At 54.1% G+C, this 20,252-nt stretch overlaps 6 protein-coding genes across 6 annotated transcripts; all 6 read left to right on the top strand.

Moving 5' to 3' along the window:
- Positions 1-1,123: 1,123 nt before the first annotated feature.
- Positions 1,124-6,704, top strand: IUM83_03184 (Gag-pol Polyprotein; the record flags this gene model as incomplete). Its single annotated transcript, XM_067927170.1, has 3 exons — positions 1,124-1,693; positions 2,243-3,150; positions 6,509-6,704. The coding sequence occupies 3 exons, from the start codon at positions 1,124-1,126 to the stop codon at positions 6,702-6,704; spliced, it is 1,674 nt and encodes a 557-aa protein (XP_067791848.1).
- A 1,853-nt stretch (positions 6,705-8,557) lies between these two features.
- Positions 8,558-9,577, top strand: IUM83_03185 (Pectinesterase; the record flags this gene model as incomplete). Its single annotated transcript, XM_067927171.1, has 2 exons — positions 8,558-9,255; positions 9,358-9,577. The coding sequence occupies 2 exons, from the start codon at positions 8,558-8,560 to the stop codon at positions 9,575-9,577; spliced, it is 918 nt and encodes a 305-aa protein (XP_067791666.1).
- Positions 9,578-11,258: 1,681 nt separating this feature from the next.
- Positions 11,259-12,699, top strand: IUM83_03186 (uncharacterized protein; the record flags this gene model as incomplete). Its single annotated transcript, XM_067927172.1, has 2 exons — positions 11,259-12,005; positions 12,058-12,699. The coding sequence occupies 2 exons, from the start codon at positions 11,259-11,261 to the stop codon at positions 12,697-12,699; spliced, it is 1,389 nt and encodes a 462-aa protein (XP_067791664.1).
- A 326-nt stretch (positions 12,700-13,025) lies between these two features.
- On the top strand, positions 13,026-13,709 carry IUM83_03187 (uncharacterized protein; the record flags this gene model as incomplete). The annotated part of the gene is made up of 1 exon (XM_067927173.1): positions 13,026-13,709. One exon carries the CDS (start codon positions 13,026-13,028, stop codon positions 13,707-13,709), a length of 684 nt encoding a protein of 227 aa, XP_067791665.1.
- Positions 13,710-16,843: 3,134 nt separating this feature from the next.
- Positions 16,844-18,247, top strand: IUM83_03188 (Glutathione peroxidase; the record flags this gene model as incomplete). The annotated part of the gene is made up of 1 exon (XM_067927174.1): positions 16,844-18,247. One exon carries the CDS (start codon positions 16,844-16,846, stop codon positions 18,245-18,247), a length of 1,404 nt encoding a protein of 467 aa, XP_067791667.1.
- An 815-nt stretch (positions 18,248-19,062) lies between these two features.
- IUM83_03189 (Leucine-rich repeat protein soc-2) lies at positions 19,063-20,001 on the top strand (the record flags this gene model as incomplete). Its single annotated transcript, XM_067927175.1, has 1 exon — positions 19,063-20,001. The coding sequence occupies one exon, from the start codon at positions 19,063-19,065 to the stop codon at positions 19,999-20,001; it is 939 nt and encodes a 312-aa protein (XP_067791668.1).
- Positions 20,002-20,252: the final 251 nt, after the last annotated feature.

A 20,252-nucleotide genomic window follows, 5' to 3' on the forward strand; every position in this document is an offset into this window, starting at 1 on the left:
ATGGGCATCTACGTGGCACTCGCTGATTGGCTGAAGGACCTTCTATCCAGTTAGGAATCCAGTAGAGTGTATCCAGCAGGAATATCCAGTAGGCTTAGAAGTAGCACGCAGTTCGCGAACTAAGGACCTAAATCAATCACTTTGCATTCTGACATCTAGTGCTCAAACGACCTTCCTTTTGGTTATGAGCCCAAGCCCCGTTTTCCCTGCTGAAGACTCCGACTACGCTTTCGCCATGGACGCCGCCTCGACCACGACATCTCGCATCAACAAGTTCGACGGAACCAACTTCCACACGTGGAAGTTCAAGATGGCGATGGTGCTCGAGGAACGAGACCTGTGGGAAGTGACAAGTGGAGAGATCAAGCTGGAGCACTGCGCCACTACGCTGGACCAAACGACGTTCAAGAGGAAGTCTCGCAAGGCGCTGGCGATCATCTGTCTCGCGATGGAAGATTCGCAGCTGCCGCTGGTCCGGTCGGCGAAGGATGCGTACGATGCATGGTCAAAACTGGAAGGACACTTCGAGAAGAAGAGTTTGGCCAACAAGCTCTTCCTTCGTCGACGTTTCTTCACGACGATGATGGCGGAAGGTGATGATGTGCTGGAGCACATCAACAAGATCAAGACTCTGGCGGAGCAGCTCGACGCAGTGGGCGCTCCGGTCAGCGAGATGACTTGGTGATCACGCTTCTTGGGAGTCTCAGCGAGTCGTACCAGTTCCTCATCACGGCGTTGAGTCGAGAGCCGACTCGCTGTCGTGGGAACTCGTGACGGCTCGGCTGCTGCATGAGGACATGAAGCGCAAGGAGCAAGGTGGCGGCGTCGACGGAGCCGCGCACGGTCAAGGCCAAGCGTTCATGACAAGCGACAACGGCAAGCGCAGGGACGGCAGGCGACCGCCAACAAGGCCAGCGCCTGCCACTACTGTGGGGAGCAAGGACATTGGATCGCCAAGTGTCCTGTGCGAATCCGCGAGAACGCGGAGCGGCAGAGGCCGCAGCGAGCGAACGTCGCGCAGAGTGAGGACGACTCTGGCGACTTCCTCTTCTCGGTTGGTGGTGGGAGCAACACCACCAAGTCGAATGAGGTGTGGCTGGTCGACTCGGGTGCGACGCAGCACATGACCAGTTCCAAGAAGTTCATGAGGAACTACAAGAATATCTCGCCGGTGGACGTGCATCTCGCGGACGACGGTGTGGTGCAAGCGATCGGGAGAGGCGACATCGTGATGAAGATGCAGACCCCGCGCGGCGTCAAGAAGGGTGTGCTCACGAATGTGTGGCACATCCCCAAGTTGTCGCGCAACCTGTTCTCCGTCGGCAGATTCACCAAGGACGTCGGGCCTGTGACGTTCGAGAGCGACGGGTGCTTCACGGAGACGAAGGGTCTCAAGTGGAAGCTCGGCGCTCGCGAAGGCAAAGGGCTGTTCAAGCTGAGCATGACACCGGTGATGCCTGACGAGGCCAATGTGGCAAGCTCGAAGGATCGCAAAGGGGACACCACGTCGTACCTCTGGCACCTTCGACTTGGTCACATTGGCCATGGCGGTCTAGACGCCATCGTCAAGAAGGGCTACGGCTCTGGCATCGACATGACGTCGGTAAAGCAGTGGGAGCTGTGCGACGGATGCTCACTCGGCAAGCAAACGCGAGTGAGCTACATGAAGTCGTCTCCAAACCGTGCGAAGCAGGTGCTGGAAGTGGTTCACAGCGATGTGTGCGGCCCCATGCAGACGTCTACGTTTGGTGGCAAGCGCTACTTCGTCACGTTCATCGACGACAAGTCGCACTTCTGTGTGGTGTACTTGATGCGGAACAAGTCGGAGGTGGCCGCCAAGTTCGCTGAGTTCGTTGCGTTGGCTGAAACGCAGACCGGCAAGCGTGTGAAAACGCTCCGGAGCGACAACGGTGGCGAGTACACTTCGCGCGAGATGGCCAAGTTCTGCAGCGACCGTGGTATCGTGCAGAAGTTCACGCCGCCGTACACGCCACAGCTGAACGGCGTGGCGGAACGGATGAACCGGACGTTGGTGGAGTGTGCGCGCTGCATGTTGGAGCATGCCGGGTTGTCGAAGGGTTACTGGGGTGAAGCGGTGGTGACAGCCACGTTCCTCCGGAACCGGTGTCCGACACGCGCCATTAGCCACGACAAGTCGCCGCACCAAGTTTGGACGGGAAAGAAGCCACTGCTGGCGAACCTCAAGGTGTTTGGTTGCCACGCGTACGTGCTGGTCCCGAAGGCGAAGCGGTCCAAGTTTGACGCCCGGTCGGTGCGTTGCCGGTTCCTGGGGTACTCGGAGCACGAGAAAGCGTATCGGTTTGAAGAGATCGAGAGCGGTCGCGTGTTGGTGAGCCGCGACGCGCAGTTCATGGAAGACGTCTTCGACGGTGGGAGACGCAAGTATGCTACGAAGGAGGTGGTGATTGGTCTTCCAGATGAAGACGATGAAGATGCCACGGATGAAGAGACTCCATCGGACGAGGACGGCAGTGAGGATGAGGCTGCGCGGGATGAAGACTTCGAACCCGGCAGCAAGCGACACCCGCGGACGCAGTCACTAGAAGAAGCCGTGGAGGTGCCGAGGGCCAAGCGATATGCGCCGCAGAATGGACGTTCGACGCTGGATGAGATGTCTGCGGCGGCCCAAGAGAGTCAAGATTTTGAGGCTGCGTACGTCGTGGATTCAGTGGGAGAGATGCCGACTACGTTCAAGTCGGCGATGGAATCCAGCGACGCAGCCAAGTGGAAGGAAGCATGCGACTCGGAGTACGACTCGCTGCTCAAGAACAAGACGTGGGAAGTGGTGCCACTGCCGAAGGGACGCAAGGCCATCGGCAACAGATGGGTGTTTCGCGTGAAGGAGAACCAGGCTGGAGAGGTCGAACGGTTCAAGGCGCGTCTGGTGGCCAAGGGGTTCTCGCAGAAGTACGGCATCGACTACGACGAGACCTTCGCTCCAGTGGCCAAGTTCACGTCGATCCGGGCCGTGCTGAGTTTGGCCGCCAAGTATGGTCTCAAGCTGCATCAGATGGATGTGAAGACGGCGTTCCTGAATGGCAGCTTGGACGAAGAGATCTACATGGTGCAACCGGACGGCTACGTCGATGAAGACCACCCGGACTACGTGTGCAAGCTGAAGCAGTCATTGTACGGGTTGAAGCAGTCGCCGCGCATGTGGAACAAGACCATCGACGAGTTCATGCTGAAGCTGGGATTCACCAAGTGCGAGTCCGACCATTGCGTCTACGTGAAACGCGACGGACACAGCATGATCTTCGTGGTCATCTACGTGGACGACCTGATCCTGGCCAGCAACGACGACGAGCTGATGGAGTCGACCAAGCGCGCACTCAGCAAGCGGTTCGAAATGACAGACCTCGGCGAGCTTACGTACTTCCTCGGCATGGAGATCAAGAACGACTTGGAGTCCGGCAAGGTGACGATGCGGCAGACCAAGTTTCTCAAGTCGATCCTGAGCAAGTTCGGCATGCAGGACAGCAAACCCGTGAAGACGCCGCAGGATCCAGGACTTAAGTTGACCAAGAACATGTGCGAGGGTGGCTGCAAGCATGAAGACACGATGAAGAACGTGCCGTATCGGAGTGCTGTCGGCGCGTTGATGTACCTGATGGTGGCGACGCGTCCGGACCTGGCTGCTGCAGTAGGCGTGCTGAGTCAGTTCGCCGCCGACCCGTGTCCCACACACTGGCAAGCCCTCAAGCGTGTGCTCCGGTATCTGCAAGCCACGCCCACGCATGGCATCGAGTTCTCGAAGGGTGACGGCTGCGGAGCTGTGTGTGGCTACTCGGACGCAGACTGGGCTGGTGACATCGAATCGAGAAGAAGTACAAGCGGCTACGCGTTCATGATGAACGGTGGGTGCATCAGCTGGAGGAGCAAAAAGCAGCGGACGGTGGCGCTGTCATCTACAGAGGCGGAGTACATGGCGCTGTCAGAGGCGACGCAGGAGGCGGTGTGGCTCAAGGTGTTTTTACGCGAGCTCGGCGAAATGGCAAGCGATGAAGCAATCAAGATCTACGAGGACAACCAAGGCTCCATCGCGTTGGCCAAGAACCCGGAGTTCCACAAGCGCACCAAGCACATCGACATTCGCTACCACTTCGTGCGTGAGAAGGTGGAAGACGGTCAGGTGGTGTTGGAGTACTGCTCGACGAAGGACATGCTGGCCGACATCATGACGAAGGCGATCACTTCTGTGCAGTTCGAAGTTCTGCGACACAAGCTGGGGATCCAAGGCGCAGCCGACGTCGAGTCGCGTGGGAATGTTGTCAAGGGATCGCCTCGACCAGCTGCGGTGTACCAGTAAGGTACCGGTGTGACCTTCGCTCAGTGGTGCCGCCATCATTCGTGTGATGATGGGACGAGGATTACGGGACGCTGATGATGGGACGAGGATTACAGGACGCTGATGATGGGACGCGTGGGTACAAGATTGTGGGTACAGGATGGGCATCTACGTGGCACTCGCTGATTGGCTGAAGGACCTTCTATCCAGTTAGGAATCCAGTAGAGTGTATCCAGCAGGAATATCCAGTAGGCTTAGAAGTAGCACGCAGTTCGCGAACTAAGGACCTAAATCAATCACTTTGCATTCTGACATCTAGTGCTCAAACGACCTTCCTTTTGAATAGACAGCCAAATGTTAGTCAGCAGCAGCAAACGAGAAGATGCGATCACTACGCAGGAGTATTTTGACGTTTGGCGATGAGAGATCACGCATATACTGTACTTCGACGGCACTATGTTGACGCTTTTGACGGCAACTCTTGCTGAAATTCCTGCAGCATCACTTGAACGTTGCCTCTATGAATCCTAGTGCAGGGGTGGATTGTGAATACAAGTAGTGGGTTGCTTCCATGCAGGCACACTTATCCCAGTATTGTGTATTGATGTTAGGAGACGAAGCTACCACGGCGGATGATCATCAGTGGGTCCCCCACGTGCCATTTCGAATTCGCCGGTGACATGTTCGATCAAACTGGCGCGAGTGGTCCAAAGCTCTACTGGCGACTCAGGCCATGACGCTTGACGAACCCATCGTGGAGGACGAACCCAATCCGACCACCTAACTCGGTCATTTGGAAAATACAATGCGTCGGTTTTCTAGCCCATTCCTGTGCTGCTAAAGCCCCAAAAGACAGCAGCAAAGTACAGGGAGACGTTCGAAGACTGGTTAATGCTAAGGAACACGTCGCTCACGATGATGAGAAGTAAACCGGAGCGGAGAATCTCGGTATGATGTGAACTTGAGGGGGGGGGGGGTCAGTACGAAGAACGTAAATTTTACGGACTTACAGGAAAACCCAGATGAGGAACGACGCTATCCACAGTGTTTTGCATACTCGCGCGTGCTGGCATCCACAATGTAAGGAGTATTTTGTCCGCCGTCGAACCAGCGGTGGGGGTGCAGCAGGAGCTCGATGACAGACCAGCTGTAACGTTGGGTTCGTAAAGGGCAAAATGAAAAGTGAAATTGTAACTTAAAGTTCGTACTACTCTAGACTAGCTACTGTACTCACTTCATGGCCACTCGTTGTTGAATGCAATTGTTAGTTGACGGGTCGCCCCGTAAACTTCACCTTGAAGCCGTCTCGGAAATCGTCCCGTAATACGTATCGTAAATTACCACGTAATTATAAATTACGTGCTCCGTAATAAATTATGAAGCAGTAGTGTATATTACGACTGTGTCTCCGGTTGAGGAAGCGCTTCATTAACCATTAAAAGAATCTCCGTGGCTGCTTGCTGGCTGATTGGTTTTATTGCCAGGCATGAGCATGGCGACGACGCTAGCGTCGACGATATTAACACCCGGTGGCTGCACCGTTGATCATAAAGGTAGGTTCACTATCTCTTGGGCATCCCATGTACACATGTATACAGTACCAGTATGTGGGATTCAAGAATATCAACTACATGCACATGTAGTTGATATTCTTGCCTTGAAGCAGACGGAGGGTCTGAAACGATAGTTGAAGGATGGCGGCTGACAACACTGTGGATTCGATTGTGGAGTCTCAAAGTCATCCGAGGAGATACTGAGTGGGGATAGGGAGCCGCAAGTATTCCCTTTCTCCAGGACTATTAACGCATTTTTCAGCTGAGAATAATAGTGCTCCGGGCAGCTGTAAACACTCTCCTCGCTCTACTTCATCCTCCATCTTTCTTCCTCAATAAATAGGCAGGGTGGATCCGACCTTCGGTCTTCGCCATCGTAGCCGCCTAGCCGTGGACGTTTCTTCTAACACCTGCACGCTAATTCGCTTTAGTCGACGAGTACATGCGCATGACGGACCAGATCGTGCTGAACGAAACGGCAATCAAGGACTTCTACTACGTACTACATTCAACGTCAGACCAATTACGATAAGACAGAGGCCGCCCATCAAATGGATAAAATTGAAGAACTGGAAACGGAGATCGACACGAAGAAAAAGCGTCGCGATGGCGTTCTGACGGCTCTAATCGCGAGTGGTGGGGGCAGACAAGAAGATCTGAAGAGCATTGTCCTCTTCATGAACGGAGATGAAACGGTGTCTCCCTCCGAGAAGACCTGGCATGTAAACAGGAAACTGGAGCAGAACGAGAAAGTCGTGACTGCAACTGAGCGGGGTGAAAGCGAGCGGATCGCGTCCAAACATCGGATTCCGGAGCTCAAGGATCTGTCGAAAACCTGGTAGCTGCGTTGTCGCAAAGGCGTTTGCTGGAGGATGCTCGTTAGGTGCAGTGTGCGGAGGGAAGCAGTCATGAACTTCGTCTGAAGAGCACCAAGTTTGAAACAGATGCAAGACTTCTGTACGCAGTTACGAAATGCAGTGTCAAACGACGGAATCTAACACAGTGCTGTCAGCACTGGAAGGGCTGATCTCACTGTTGACGAGAGCTCAAGCCCAATTCGTGTTTCGGCTCAATACAGCCGTATCAGGTTGCATATTGTCCTTGTGAAGATAACTCTGCACCCACGGGCACACGACGATTACGGTCACGTGACTGCCGGCCCGAAGTCGCGCCACAAGTTCGCGTCGCGAACCGTCTCAAAGCGAAAAGCTCGAGATGGTGATTCCGACTATGTCCGTCAGGGTGGGGTCTCTCGTTCTACCCCCTTCAAGGTTTAATTTATGGGGAAATTCTAAATTACGTCCGTAATTTTGAACTAATTAGAAAACACACCCGTAGAGAACTGTTATCACCATAAGAGAAGACTGCGTGCACCAAACGTACATTGTGATAAAACTCTTAAACAAGCACACAGATCGAATGCACACCACTGTATATTACTTCTGCAATCCCTTCGGTAAGATGGCTCGCAGCCTTCGTGAGATCAAGGTACCGTTCTAAGAATACACAACAGGAAGCTGACAAAGCGCTTGCCAACGGTTCATCGACAGCGACAACGGTGAAGACGTACTCCTTTCAGGAGAGGAGAGTGCGCGGTTGCAGGGTGCTCGCTGAGCGCCCTACTACTTCATTTCATAGAGGTTCCCTCTGGTCTACGCGTTCCGTGGCTGGCTGGTTACCTTATTGTCACGGCGCTACCTGTTATTAATTAATAGTACGCTCTCCCGCTAAGTACGCCTGACGGGCTATGTAAAGTACAGTACGTTCTGGAATCAGTTCAAAATTACGGCGTAATTTAGAATTTCCCTATGTACTACCATGTCGGATTCCTCATTCAGGTCTGATTTGACAGGGTATTACATCCTAATGTGGGTAAAACGAAGGGTGTGGTGTGTAGTTAGTTGTCAACGCGAAATTTTTGTTTTACAGTCAGTATGTACATGTACATTTACACTCCGCTCGACTATTACTTGTACGCAGCTGACAATGTTGCGCCTTCCTGAAGACCATGCCATTTTGATGTTCGGAGCGACAGAAGGTTACCGAACACTTATCTCAGGATATTTACAGTAATGCATGTAAGAGGAAAGACAGACTATTGTGTAGTCTCCCTGTCCTCTTGCCTGAGGAGACCGATTCTTACCTAGGACAGGTCGTACCGTAACTTAGAACGTGTTCGCTACGCAGCATGAGAAACGACCTTCCACCACAACTCCGCAGTCTGCCGTGTGCCCGACTTACAGTCGAGAGTGTGTCAATGTTAGGCCGATACTTGTCAAGCCTGGGTGAAGAGATCCACACTATTTTTACCGATTGATCGGCACGACGTGCAGAGCTCAATGCGTGTCGTTGATCCGAAGACAGAAACACAGCGGCACGGTGTCATCGATGTGCAGTACTACACTGCATACTGTAACACATGTGCAGTGGTGGTCGTGCAGTCTTACCATCAGGTTCAACATGCTGTGTACGATCTCAAACTTTAAGTCGAGCGGTTCTTGAGCCACACATGTATCTTACGCGAGCTGTTTCGCCGTGCAAGCGCGATATGCAGCTTCACGTGGAGACGAACAGCATGGCGAATCCAATCCAAGTGTACCAGGGAGGGATACAGCGCGGGTTGCTTGTCACCGTCCTCTGACTAATTCCTCACTTTGAGATTTCCCTATTCTTACTCAAGCCAACTCGACGGACAATGCAGATCTGGGCCCCCCTCGTCGCAATTGCTGGACTCGTGGCCACCGCCGAAGGTGCTTGCAGCGGACCCAACGCCCGTATCACGCCTCCGGCTGGTGCCATCGTCGTCGACTCCACGGGTGCGCACGCCGGCAGCGTCCGGACCTTTGCGGAGGGTTTCGCCAACGTGCCCAACACCACCGCGGAGCACACGGTCTTTGTGCTCCCGGGCGTGTACCCGGAGCAAGCGACGCTCCCGAAGCTGAACGGCCCGGTGGTGCTGCAGGGCTACACCTGTGACACAACTTCATACGCTGCCAACGAGGTGACTATCACCCACGCCATGGCCCAGAAGGACGTTCCGGCATCGATCATCAAGAACCGCAACGACTACACCGCAACGCTGCTGCTCAAGTCCGACAACGTGAAGGTCTACAACATCAATGTGGCCAACACTGCTGGCGCTGTTGGCCAGGCCATCGCCGCTAAGGCCGACGGCGCCAACTACGGCTTCTACGCCTGCAATTTCTCGGGTTATCAGGACACGCTATACGCTAACCAGGGCCCCAGCGTCTACGCCAAGTCGTACATCAGCGGCACTGTCGACTTCGTCTTCGGTCTATATGCGAAGGCGTGGTTCGAGTCGTGCGACATCGTGTCGATCGGCAAGGGCTGCATCTCTGCGAACGGCCGCTCCAACGACACCAACCCGTCCGAGTACGTCTTCAACAATGCGCGTGTGTCCGGCACTGGCGCCCCCGGGTCGGCCTACCTGGGTCGCCCCTGGAAGCCGTACGCCCGTGTCGTGTGGCAAAACAGCGAGCTGAGCAACATCATCAACCCCAAGGGATGGCAGAAGTGGAATGGTGACAACAACACCGCCAACGTTTACTTCAAGGAGTACAACAACCGCGGTGCTGGTGCGGCAACCAACCAGCGCGTGGACTTCAGCGGAGTGCTGACGCAGCCGGTGCCTATCACGGACATCCTCGGCGCCAACTACAAGACCCAGTGGTGGGTCGACAACAACTTCTTGTAAACCTTGTAAGTCAGGTTGAACACGTTCGAGATCCCTTATGCGTAGCACAAATAGACGGTAATGGCCTTCTCTACCGAGTGGCGAATGAACAATAGCACTTACTATATGGGCTTGTCACCAGCGAATTCATATATTATTACTCGAAGTAGTATGTAGATTTGGCATCCTAGCGTGTCTCCTATCCATCCATTTTTTGCTCACCAACAATCGCGAAGTCGGAGGGACAGACAAAACCGTGAGAGCAGCAGTCGAAATGGATCTGAACGCCGGAAGAGAAGCAAGAGTAGCGCTTCGAGGGAGCTTAGTTACGGCAGAGTTGATCGACGCGACAAATGCTTGAGGCTTGCTGATGACCATGCTGAAGCGCAGACAACCCCCTCCTTGCCTGAATGGGCGAAAAAACTGGTCAAGTCCACGACGCAGTGATCGGTTCAGGTGGATCGCCGGTTTGAAGGCCTAGAGCTGAAAGTGCGCCTTGGTCCCGTAGCCAACTCGACCGACACGGCGACATCTGCGGCAATTGAAAACACTGAAAAGACCGATAGCTCGGTGTGCGATGAAAGATCATCTCAAGTAGCTGAAGTAATTCCGACGGAGGCTACGGATGCCGACATTCAGCACCGAAACGCAGATGTCGTTCAATCGGCAACTAAAACGCTGGAGAAATCGGTGAAAAGTACTAGTGCCGACTCTGGGAGGCAGTGTATCGAGGAAAAAAAACACTCGACTGGCCGACCGGATCGCGATGAACGAGACGGCGATGCATGTAGAAGACTCGCGAGCGTACACGATCCAAATGAGACCGCGGCAAACAAAAAGATGCTTAGCCACCATTTGGAGTTATCGAGATAATCGCGTTTAAAGTTGACCAATCAAAATTCGTACATAACCGGACATAAAAATTAAAAGTTAAAAACACTCGCAGAAAGCAATAAACAACTCTAATTCGATTGGTTTTTACACGATGGTTCCGACAATATACAATACGCTAAAATTGAAACATATTGAGGTCACACGCCCCAAATAAAGTCCCGGATTTCGGGGTCCGGAAATGGAGATATTTTTTTTGACCGATGTAACTCCACGAGTTCTAATATTTTATAACGATCAGTAGCTTAAAAGGAGCACAAGACAGAGTTCTTTCGATTCATGCGGTTAAAGCGTGATTCGTACTTAGGTCCGTAAGCATTTTTTTGTTTGACGCGGTCTCAAATAATGTCATGAGCACCAATGAGACGGAGGCGTAAGTTGAAGTTGGAGAGGAGTGATGGTCGTTCCGGCGATCTCATTCCGCATTCTCCGCTCGAGGCAGCAGCATGCAGGGCCGCCGCTAGCCGCTCTCCAAGCCAGTGGACCAGTTCGAGGCCTTGTTCAGGCGCTGGCTGGTCGAGGGGGGCGTCGACCTCGAGTGGCTGAGGAGAAGGAGGCCTCAAGCGGAGCGGCTCATACGCTCAGACTTCGCGGCGCTGAGCGCCTGGCAGCTGCAGCAGCAGAAGAAGAGAGCAACCAAGCCGCCTCCGAGCGAGGCGTCCGATAGCGAGGAGGAGGGGGGGGGATCAGAGAAGAAGCAACGCCGTTAGTGGCCCAGTGCACGGCCAGTGCGCTAAAGGCCAGAGAAGAGAAGGTGGCGCCAAAGTACCAGGGCGTTCGCAGCCGCTGCGAGCTGCTGGCGACGCAGGTGATGGCCGCCGTCGAGTGCCGGGCGACGGTGGAGCGCCACGGCCCCAATGGCTACATGAACCCCCACGACCCGCTGGCGCCGATTCCGATCGTGCTGAGGCCAAACGAGTCTCTGGGCAAGTACGAGTCCGTGTTTCACAAGTGGCTGCGCTTCAAGGGCCTGACGCTGGAGACGCTGCAGGACGATCCCGAGGAGGAACGCCGCTATCGGCAGTGCTACGCGTACACCCGCCTGCGCCGGAAGGCGTGGGAGGAGCAGAACAAATCGCGCCAGCGTCCGCGCAGCTGGAGCCCAAGTCTGTTCAGGAGCCGCGACTACGGCCAGGACTGGGACAGAAAGAGGAAGCTCTCGAGCTTCATGAACGACGAGTACGCGTACAAGAAGTACGCGGGTGATAGTCGTGACAAGTGGCCGCGGCCCAGCTGCTATCGGCGTGGTAGTGATCGCTCAGGTGGCCACGCGACGTCGAACGCAGTGTCAGCACGTCCTCGGTCGGAAGACGTCGAGCTTCCATGCCACGACCACGACACTAAGAGCGAGCCCTTGGAGACGGACCATCAGGATGATGTGGCGAATTGCTTTTTCCAGGACCTTGGAAAGGAAGTTATGTATTTGTACGGCAGACCCGAAGTCAAGGCAAGCGATATATCACGTACTGTGTCTTCTTCGTCACTTGGATCACCGGTGGAGGATATTTCTCAAGATGAAGACGCGAGTTATTCAGTCACTCTGTCAACGCAAGAAGTGGTAGCGCCGCAGGCGAATCACGTTGACCTTTGCAGTGATTTTGTGGAGTCAGGAGCTGAGGAAGCAGAACTTACTTTCGACGACACTGGGTCGACTTCACACACTCCAGTATTTGCTTGGAATCACCAGTGAGAACCAGAACTGTGCGGACATTCTAGACACCGCATCGAGAATCGCCTGTGAATTGGCACAACTCGATAAAGGCCCACTGAAGCTGCGGCTTCGTGAAAACTACATCCGACTCACTGAGCAAATATTAGTGAATGAAATGGCGATAGAGGACTTGGTGGCCTACGTCAAGGCAGCAGAGACTAATGACCAGGAGGAAGCTTCGTACCACCTCATCCAGATTGAAGAGGCGGTGACGTCAATTCGCGAGGTGAAGCAACACCGCGAGACCGCATTGGCTGTAGTGGTGGCTCACGAGTGGACCGGAAAGGAGGCGATTCTGGATAAGGTGCTTCATCTCTCTGATGACGACAGTACAGCCGACCAAGAAGCCCACGAGCGGCTGGCACTGAATTGCGGTGAGCTGGAGCGAATCGACGGGACACTACTGCCCTTGCACGTAAAGCTGAAGATTTTGCTGAAAGATCTGAGCAACGAACCGGGCCCCCAGGCGCATCGAGTCGAAGATCTCCATCAGCTGGCGTGCAGGGCTTCAGCTGAGTTGAGAGCACGTTCTAAAGTTTAGAGTCTAAACTTTAGAACCAGTGCCAAACACTGAGCATTAAACTGCTGCGGCGCAACGATGACTCGCGATGCAGCCGTGCCCTCACTCAAAGAAGTGAGGATTCCCTGCCTCTGGCAGCTTAGTGACATCGTTTGATCGATGTGATTCTGCTAGGAATTCATCTTTATGCCTTCTTTGATAATGCCATTGAAGACAATGAAGTGGTCCTGTCCGTCGGTACCTTCGAACAGGCATCTGAGCGCCTGTACGACGTTTGTTGCCACTTCATTCCCCATCTTTCTAAGCACCAAGCGAGCAAGTTGTTCAGTTAGGAACCCAGCAACGCCATGCCAATTCATCACGGCGAGAGGCACCACACGGAACTACTGGCAAGTCGAATCATGACGCTCGAGGAGTTCCTCGCCGAAGAGGATGAGGTGGCACAAGACGGTAGTAAGTATTCGAAGAAGCCGATCCCCATTCTGCTCAAGTCGGGGGAAACTGTGGATGAGTACGAGGAGACTTTCGAGAGACGCCTAAAGCGGAGGAACGTGGACCTGAAGCTGGTTCAGCATGACGCGATGGTACAGTGGTGTTTCCGGATGGATTTCGCGGAGTCGAGGGCCTGGGAGCTGCGTCGACTGCAAGATGCTACGCTGCCCCGACCAGCTGCAAATGCCATTGAGGGGGATCCTGTTGCTATCAGCCCATCGTCTGATAGATATCACAATTTTCACGGCGGTACAGAATATCGAGGAACGCGCAGTCGGAGAGAACTGCTGGAGACCAAGGTGATGACCGCGACTGAGTTCATGGCGGATGTGAAGAAGTATGGACCGAACGGACCCATGTTCACCGGCGCAAAGCTAAAACCGATTGCTGCGGTGTTGAGACCGCGTGAGTCCTTCGCGTCGTTCGAAATCAACTTTGAACGTGGCTTGCCAACAAGCGGGTATCCTTGTCACTATTACAGCACGATCCAGAGGAAGAACACCGTTATCGACAATGCTTTGCGTACAGCAGGGCTCTAGAGCACATCCATATTCTCAACGAGCAGGGCCATGTTCAGCAGTTCCAGGACCATTATTCTCAACAGCCGAGTATCGGCTGTGTAACAAGCAGAAGTCGGAGCTCGAGCCGGGAGATCAGCTCTAACGAGGACGATCGCTTGGGTGTCAAGAGAAATGCATCAGAGGGGCCAAGGCGTCTCGAGGAAAGTTATCCCGAGAAGAGGCCACGACTCGATTTGGAGGTGCAACCACCGCAAACACTTGCGTTTGACATCGACACAAAGCTTCAGGAGCATAGTTCCGCGTTGGAGCAGAAAATTAGAAAGTGCGTGGATCAGCATAGCAGCGATGTGGTGTGCCGTCTTGAAGATCTTCTACTGTACAAGAAATACAAAGTCTACAAGGTGGAGTCAAACCCGCGAATATCGCTTGTTTCGTCTCCATGTTCGCCGATGCATCAAAACACGCTGATCGTACTGACAAACCTAAGCTGCCAGTCGATTCTTCTCCAAACGCAGATATCGTGCGTATAGCGGAGGAGATTATTGCGAAATCAAACGCCGGCCAGTGAAGGCCAATCCAATCATGGACAAGCTGGCTGACAAGTACAAACACTTTTTCGATAGCGTTGCGATGAGCGAGAGAGCGATGATGATCAACAAATTCAAGAAATACAAGGCGGAGGACATCCTGGAAGCTATTTCAGCGATAACCAAAGAAAGACTGCGACGTGATGAAGTACTTGCGGATTTGATGGCTCACCAGTGGCGGGGTTGTCGACAAGAGCTGGTGCGTTTCTTGCGACAACCTTCTCAAGTACAGGACCCCGTCGAGGCGCATGGGAAGTTAGCTCTGCTTTATGCCAAGCTTGAACAAAGCGTAAAGAAAGTAGCGACACTCCGTCCAAAGCTGATGAATCGAGTGAATTGGCTCAAGAAACGCGACACTGATGATGCTGTCGAGATGCAGCAGTTCTCAAACCAGTTGGAAATATGGCTATCTGCTAATGCCGCCCTAATGAAGCAATGCCAAAGCCTCGGTATGGATCTGGTGCTGCCGAATGGTAAATTCCGCGAGTTGGTCACGGTTCTGATCGAGGAAAACGATTAAATGCCACTGAATGCTGTTCGATAGCATTTAGAGTATGTAGCTGGACTCACTGACACGCTATCGAACGTACGGAAGCAGTGAACATGAGCCCCTGTTGATCAATTGAAATGCTCTAAGCTGAAAACCCCGTTGTTTGCCTTCTTGAAGGGGCCGCAGAGTGGCTGCTACTTGACTTGATCTACGCGATTGCACTTTCTCGCTTGTACCTCCTTAACGTCGTTGGCACAGTACATTTTGCATCCAACAGCTCACTTAGAGTGATGTCCAAACGGAAAAGTAGGTGCAATTTTACTTGACAACTTTTTTTTTCAGAAAGCGAAAAAAGTCGTGAAATCATGTCCAAACAAAAGTCGACAACTGTTTTTAAAAGCAAAACAGCTAGTCCGTGGTCAAAGGTATATTTTGATTTGATCCAGGTAATCCATCCTTTTGATGGTCACGGGCTCGAACATCGCGCACAAAGCATCAAATGATTCAGGTGTGCACCGAACGGTCTTGCGATACGCCTTTCGGAATCTCTGCGATCTCAATTTAGGGAAGCAGTGACTTCGGACTGTGATCTTTTCTCCTCATGGACGTCGCAGTGACCACCCAGCCAGCTGGCTAATCGCAGCTTCCATCATAATAAGTACAAAATGTGTTGCCAATACACTTGTCGATGTTCAAAACTCGACCCGAATTTTTGTTGATAAACCCACTCATTCCACACTATCCATAGCATAAATCGGTGACTGAGACTGAGCACGAGTTCAATAAAGCAGTTCGAGCTAAACGGTGAGGTGGAACTGGCTTCCGCACATACTGAGGTGCGTGAGGCTAGTCCGCGTATCCGCTACTACCGGGCCGGTAGCGGCGCTTTGGCGGAGGAGCCTCACGACATCGCACCGGCAAGCAATGCGTTCGCGATGACTTCGTCTCTCGGGGCCCGCTTGGCAGTAATGAGTCACAAACCTTTCCTTGAGTGTAATGCTGGACCAAAGAACCAACACTCGAGTTCTTAGTGTTGTGTCGACGCCGAAGCAGCATCAAAAATCGTAGAAATTGAAATCGCGATAACGGCTATAAAATGACAACACTGATAACTCTCGTCGGGTTACAACTGCTGGAGCCGGGGTCTGAAATCCAGACTCTGGATTGTCGAGCTGGGGGCAACGCGAACATCCCTGTTAATGGTATCGTGGGAAAGGAGACTGGCGCGCTGTCATTGAATACGTGCAGCGAATCGCAGAATCGGCATCGTAAAATATTCTAAACTAAAATATGCGGGGGTGTTGGAACCGCGCTCTTATTTTTTTAGGTGTCAGTATTCCCCTCAGTTGAAGCTAGTAATATACACTGTATGTTGAAGCATGGCGAAGCTCGATGTGAGCACGCCAGCTCGAAAGAAAGTCGGACGGATACATTGTAAGCCTTCCTCTCCCGAGTTTGCAGGCCTTCCACAGGGCTCTTTAGCGTCAGATCACAGTACGTGTACGTACGCGCAAGTTACTCCTGCACCACAAGCCAATCTCACGACTCGAGCAGTCCGATGGTCCCAGGGACCAACCGCTTGAGGCTCAAGCGGTTGATCATAATACATGTATGATGAACCAGACTGGTGTATCCAAGCTCGTTCATATCCCATGCCAGCTGGGGGTCAAGCGCTGAACAAAGGGCTCCGTTATTATTCACCATGAGTTCGGTGGTTATGACCCTCAACTCTCATGCCTGTCCAGCCCAGTCGAGGGTCGGGCATGTAGTTAGTGCAGCAGACGGAAAAGGAGTGCTGGTGCTCTCCTCATCACTTCCCTCCGACAGGGTGTCAGTCCGACACCTTCAAGGCAACGCTCAAGACTCTCGGTGGTGCAAAATTCCTCGTCCCGTCTTGACGCCTGTATGCCCCGAGCGTAAGCGACGAGCCCATGGGAAGGCCGATCATCGATCAGGTTTCCCTGATCGAATGCATCGGCCCATCCGTTGGTGATGTAGGCATCCTGAACTTATCAATAGGGTCCAAGTCGCACTCCTCTTTTCTCCGTCCAACGAGCAGCTTCAACGCAGTCGCGATGCGGGTGAAGCAGCTCTTCTCACTGATGGTTCTGCTACTGGTGGCGGTGGCGGAGCTTGTCAACCATGGCGTCAAGTCCGACTGCAACGACTCGAGTCTCAGCATACCAGAGGAGGAATCGCTGGTGACCACAGGAGTCGCGTCGGTGAATTTTTCGTCGCCTGTCCTGTTGACCGAGAGTGCAGTGACAGCTAGTAGCATTGCCGGCGCTTCCAGTTCAGGCGAGTCCTCGTCCTCCATCGACTTCCCGACAACGACTGCGCCAGTGGTGACCGAGTCGACAAGGACCAAGCAACCGACAATGACTACACAGGCTCCGACTGAGACACCGGTCACAGCATCGACCGAGGCAGCAGTGACTGCAACGACAGCACCAGCCACGACGCCTCTAGCTGCGATTGAGACTGAAAACGCGACCAGTTCACAATCGGACCAGCCCAGTGAGGTATCTCAAGGCGCGAGGCAGTCAATCACTGCTACTGCCACTCCAGTCGCAGCGAGCGCAGGTTCGACGTCGATCAGCTTGGAGGAGAGCACAAGTACGAGCAATAGCGATAACGCTGCGTCAGACCTCTCAGGATCTAGCAGCAGCCATGATAACTCCAAGACCGACGGCGGCGACGTTTCCATCGCGCATCCAGGGTCAGACTCATCGACGTTCCAGTCTGTCGCTAGCGCAGAGTGCAGCGAGAACGAGGTGGACAACGTCTACACATTGTACACCAACTGTCGCTCGGCCTTCGACTTGTGTGTGTCGGCTTCGGACTACCAAATCTTCCCGTACCAGGGCAAGCACCCGACGCAAGTTCAAATCCAGGGCATGGCAGAGTCGGACGCTTGCATCGCGATGTTCGTCGTGGTGATCGAGGCCAACTTTTCAGCGTGCACCATCGGCGGCATGCCCCTTGTCAGTGCCGTGGAGACGCTGCTGAAGATCAGCGTGGATCTCGCAAAAGGTCTCGAAGCCGAAGCCCCATCCGCCGACGTGTTCCAGGAGCTTCTGACCTGGCGGTACGAAGTCGACCTCGCCAAGGCTGCAGGCGTGCCTCACGACGGCAGCTCGGAGCTCTACGCCGAGTTCGAGACCAATCTGGACGCTGCGCTCAAGAACACCACCATCCGCGTGAACGAGGACCTCAGCGTGGACGTTCGGCTGCCCAACGGTTCGTACGAGACGTTCGAAGACGCCATCGACTTCACCGTCCGAGATGCGAGCGCTGCAGACATGGTCCCGGGCTACGTCAGAGCCAGCAGCGCGGTCGGGTCGTCGTCGTCGTCACCCAGTGGAATCGTCATCGAGTCGTCGAGCTCAGCAGCGCCCCGCGGGTACACCCCTTCTCTATGGAGTCTAGTAGTAGCTGTACATGTAGTCGCCTCCGCGTTCCTGGTCCGGAGAGTATGAACACACACGTCCGAATAATAATGTAGTAGCGTCGATGGTCGGCCCGACCCCGTAAGTGCATCCCCCTCCATCACGTCGCCACTCAGTCGATGACTACCAGCCTGTCGGTCGTAGTCGGCAATGAAGAGACGACGATGCGTTTGGAATACGTACACAGTGCCACGGCTTCCTCTACTTGGACTCACTTCCACGACACCAACCACGCAGCACTGCTGATCGGATGCAAGTCCAACGTGAAGACCGACATCTCAATTTGCGTCGTGGACACGAAGGTAGGCGTCGTCAGGTGACGCAATGCTCCAGCAGGAAAACAATGATGCAACTCGAGATCCATTCGAGAGTGGGGAAGACTGGGTGGCCCGAGCAGGGAAGGCTCTCCTTCGCGTGGTGAGACCATCGTGGTGGTCTGATGACACTGTCGCGAAGGTAACGGCTTCAACTGGGCCAGAGACCGGCAACGTCCTGGAATGTATACCCTGATAATATCAGTTATTTCTCTTCAATATCGAAGCATAAAATCGCACTTTTTAGATCTTATTTCTGGTGTACCTGCAGTATTCAATAACCATTATATGCGTACGCTCAGGTCTTTCTGACTCCTTGGTACCGAGTTTGCGTGTCAAGCGTGCCAGTCACTTTACGAATGTAGCTGGTAAATGCGGCGCCCGCCATTCCTGTCTCTACGGGCCGCTCACCGTCACCCTCTCTGATCGGGTGCTCTGGTCTCCGCAGGCGCATTCCCACTTTGACGTGGTTCTAGCGTCAGCGGAAGCTCCGACTAGCACTCGCCGAATTCCTTCGCGGGTATTTCGACTATGGCGGTGACGTCGCTGCTTACGTTGCTGCTGGCGTTCCTGGTCGTCCAGGCTGGCGCCTCGGGCTCCGGTTCGCTTGGGGAATTTGTGGGCTCCGAACATAACGCCACCGTCGTCCCTGCCAATGTGACGGTCACCACCTCCGCGCCGGCGTCAAACGAGTCGGAGGTGACACTGGCGCCGATCGACACGGCGTCGTCCACCTCGTCGACGTTCCAGCTCGTGGACAGCGTGGACTGCAACGAAACCGTGTCCGACAAGATCTACGTCATCTACAACAAGAACCGCGCCCTCTTCGACCTGTGCGTGAGCGACGCGCAGTACCAGATCTTCCCCTTCCTCGGCACCAAGCCCTCGGCCGCGCAGATCAAGTCCATGGCGGCGTCCACGTCCTGCGACGTGGTGTTCACGGGCGTGCTGCTGGCCGACTTCCCGCAGTGCCAAATCTCTGGCTTCCCGCTCAAGGCGGCGGTGGAGACGCTGCTCAAGATCCACGTGGACCTGGTCTTAGGCTGGGCGGCGTCGCCCTCGGCCGAGCGCTTCCAGGCGATGATGTCTTGGCGCCGATACGTGAACCTTGCCAAGGAGGCGGGCGTGCCCGACGATTCGGACTCGGAGCTTTACGCCGAGTTCGAGGAGAACCTAAATATCGCCCGCACTAACAGCTCCATCCGCGTGCTGCCGAACTACCAGATCGAGTACAAACTCGCGAGCGGGTCCTGGTATGACGCCGACGGGGAGGACTACGCTACCATTGACAGCAGTGGTTCGGACAGCGATGACGTCGTGGGCACGGTTTCGGCTGGAGTCAGCAGTAGCGACAGTGACGCTAGTGAAAGCTCGGCTGCAGTAGGCAACGCCGCGCCGTCGATGGTACCTCACGGAGTTGCCGCCGCGGTTTTGAGCTTCGTCCTCGGTGTTTTACTAGTGGCAGTGTAGCAGGGGGTTAACTCTGTAGTATTTGCAATTTATTTCGTTATGGTCGTCCCCCTATCGTCCGTCAGCCAACTTAGACTCCCGGTTGGAAGGCTATCCCAACTGTTGATATCAAGGTCAGGGTCAAACACCATCACCATTGGGTCGGGACATCGTCGAGCACCGGTGTGGAGTCTTCGTGACCGCTTAGTCTCCGCGCACGTTCTTATCGGACCGAGTGACTGCAGGCATGTACTTAGGCCATGTAATACTGT

The sequence above is a fragment of the Phytophthora cinnamomi genome (assembly GCF_018691715.1).
Source record: "Phytophthora cinnamomi strain GKB4 chromosome Unknown Contig38, whole genome shotgun sequence".
In the NCBI taxonomy this organism is placed as follows: Eukaryota; Oomycota; class Peronosporomycetes; order Peronosporales; family Peronosporaceae; genus Phytophthora; species Phytophthora cinnamomi.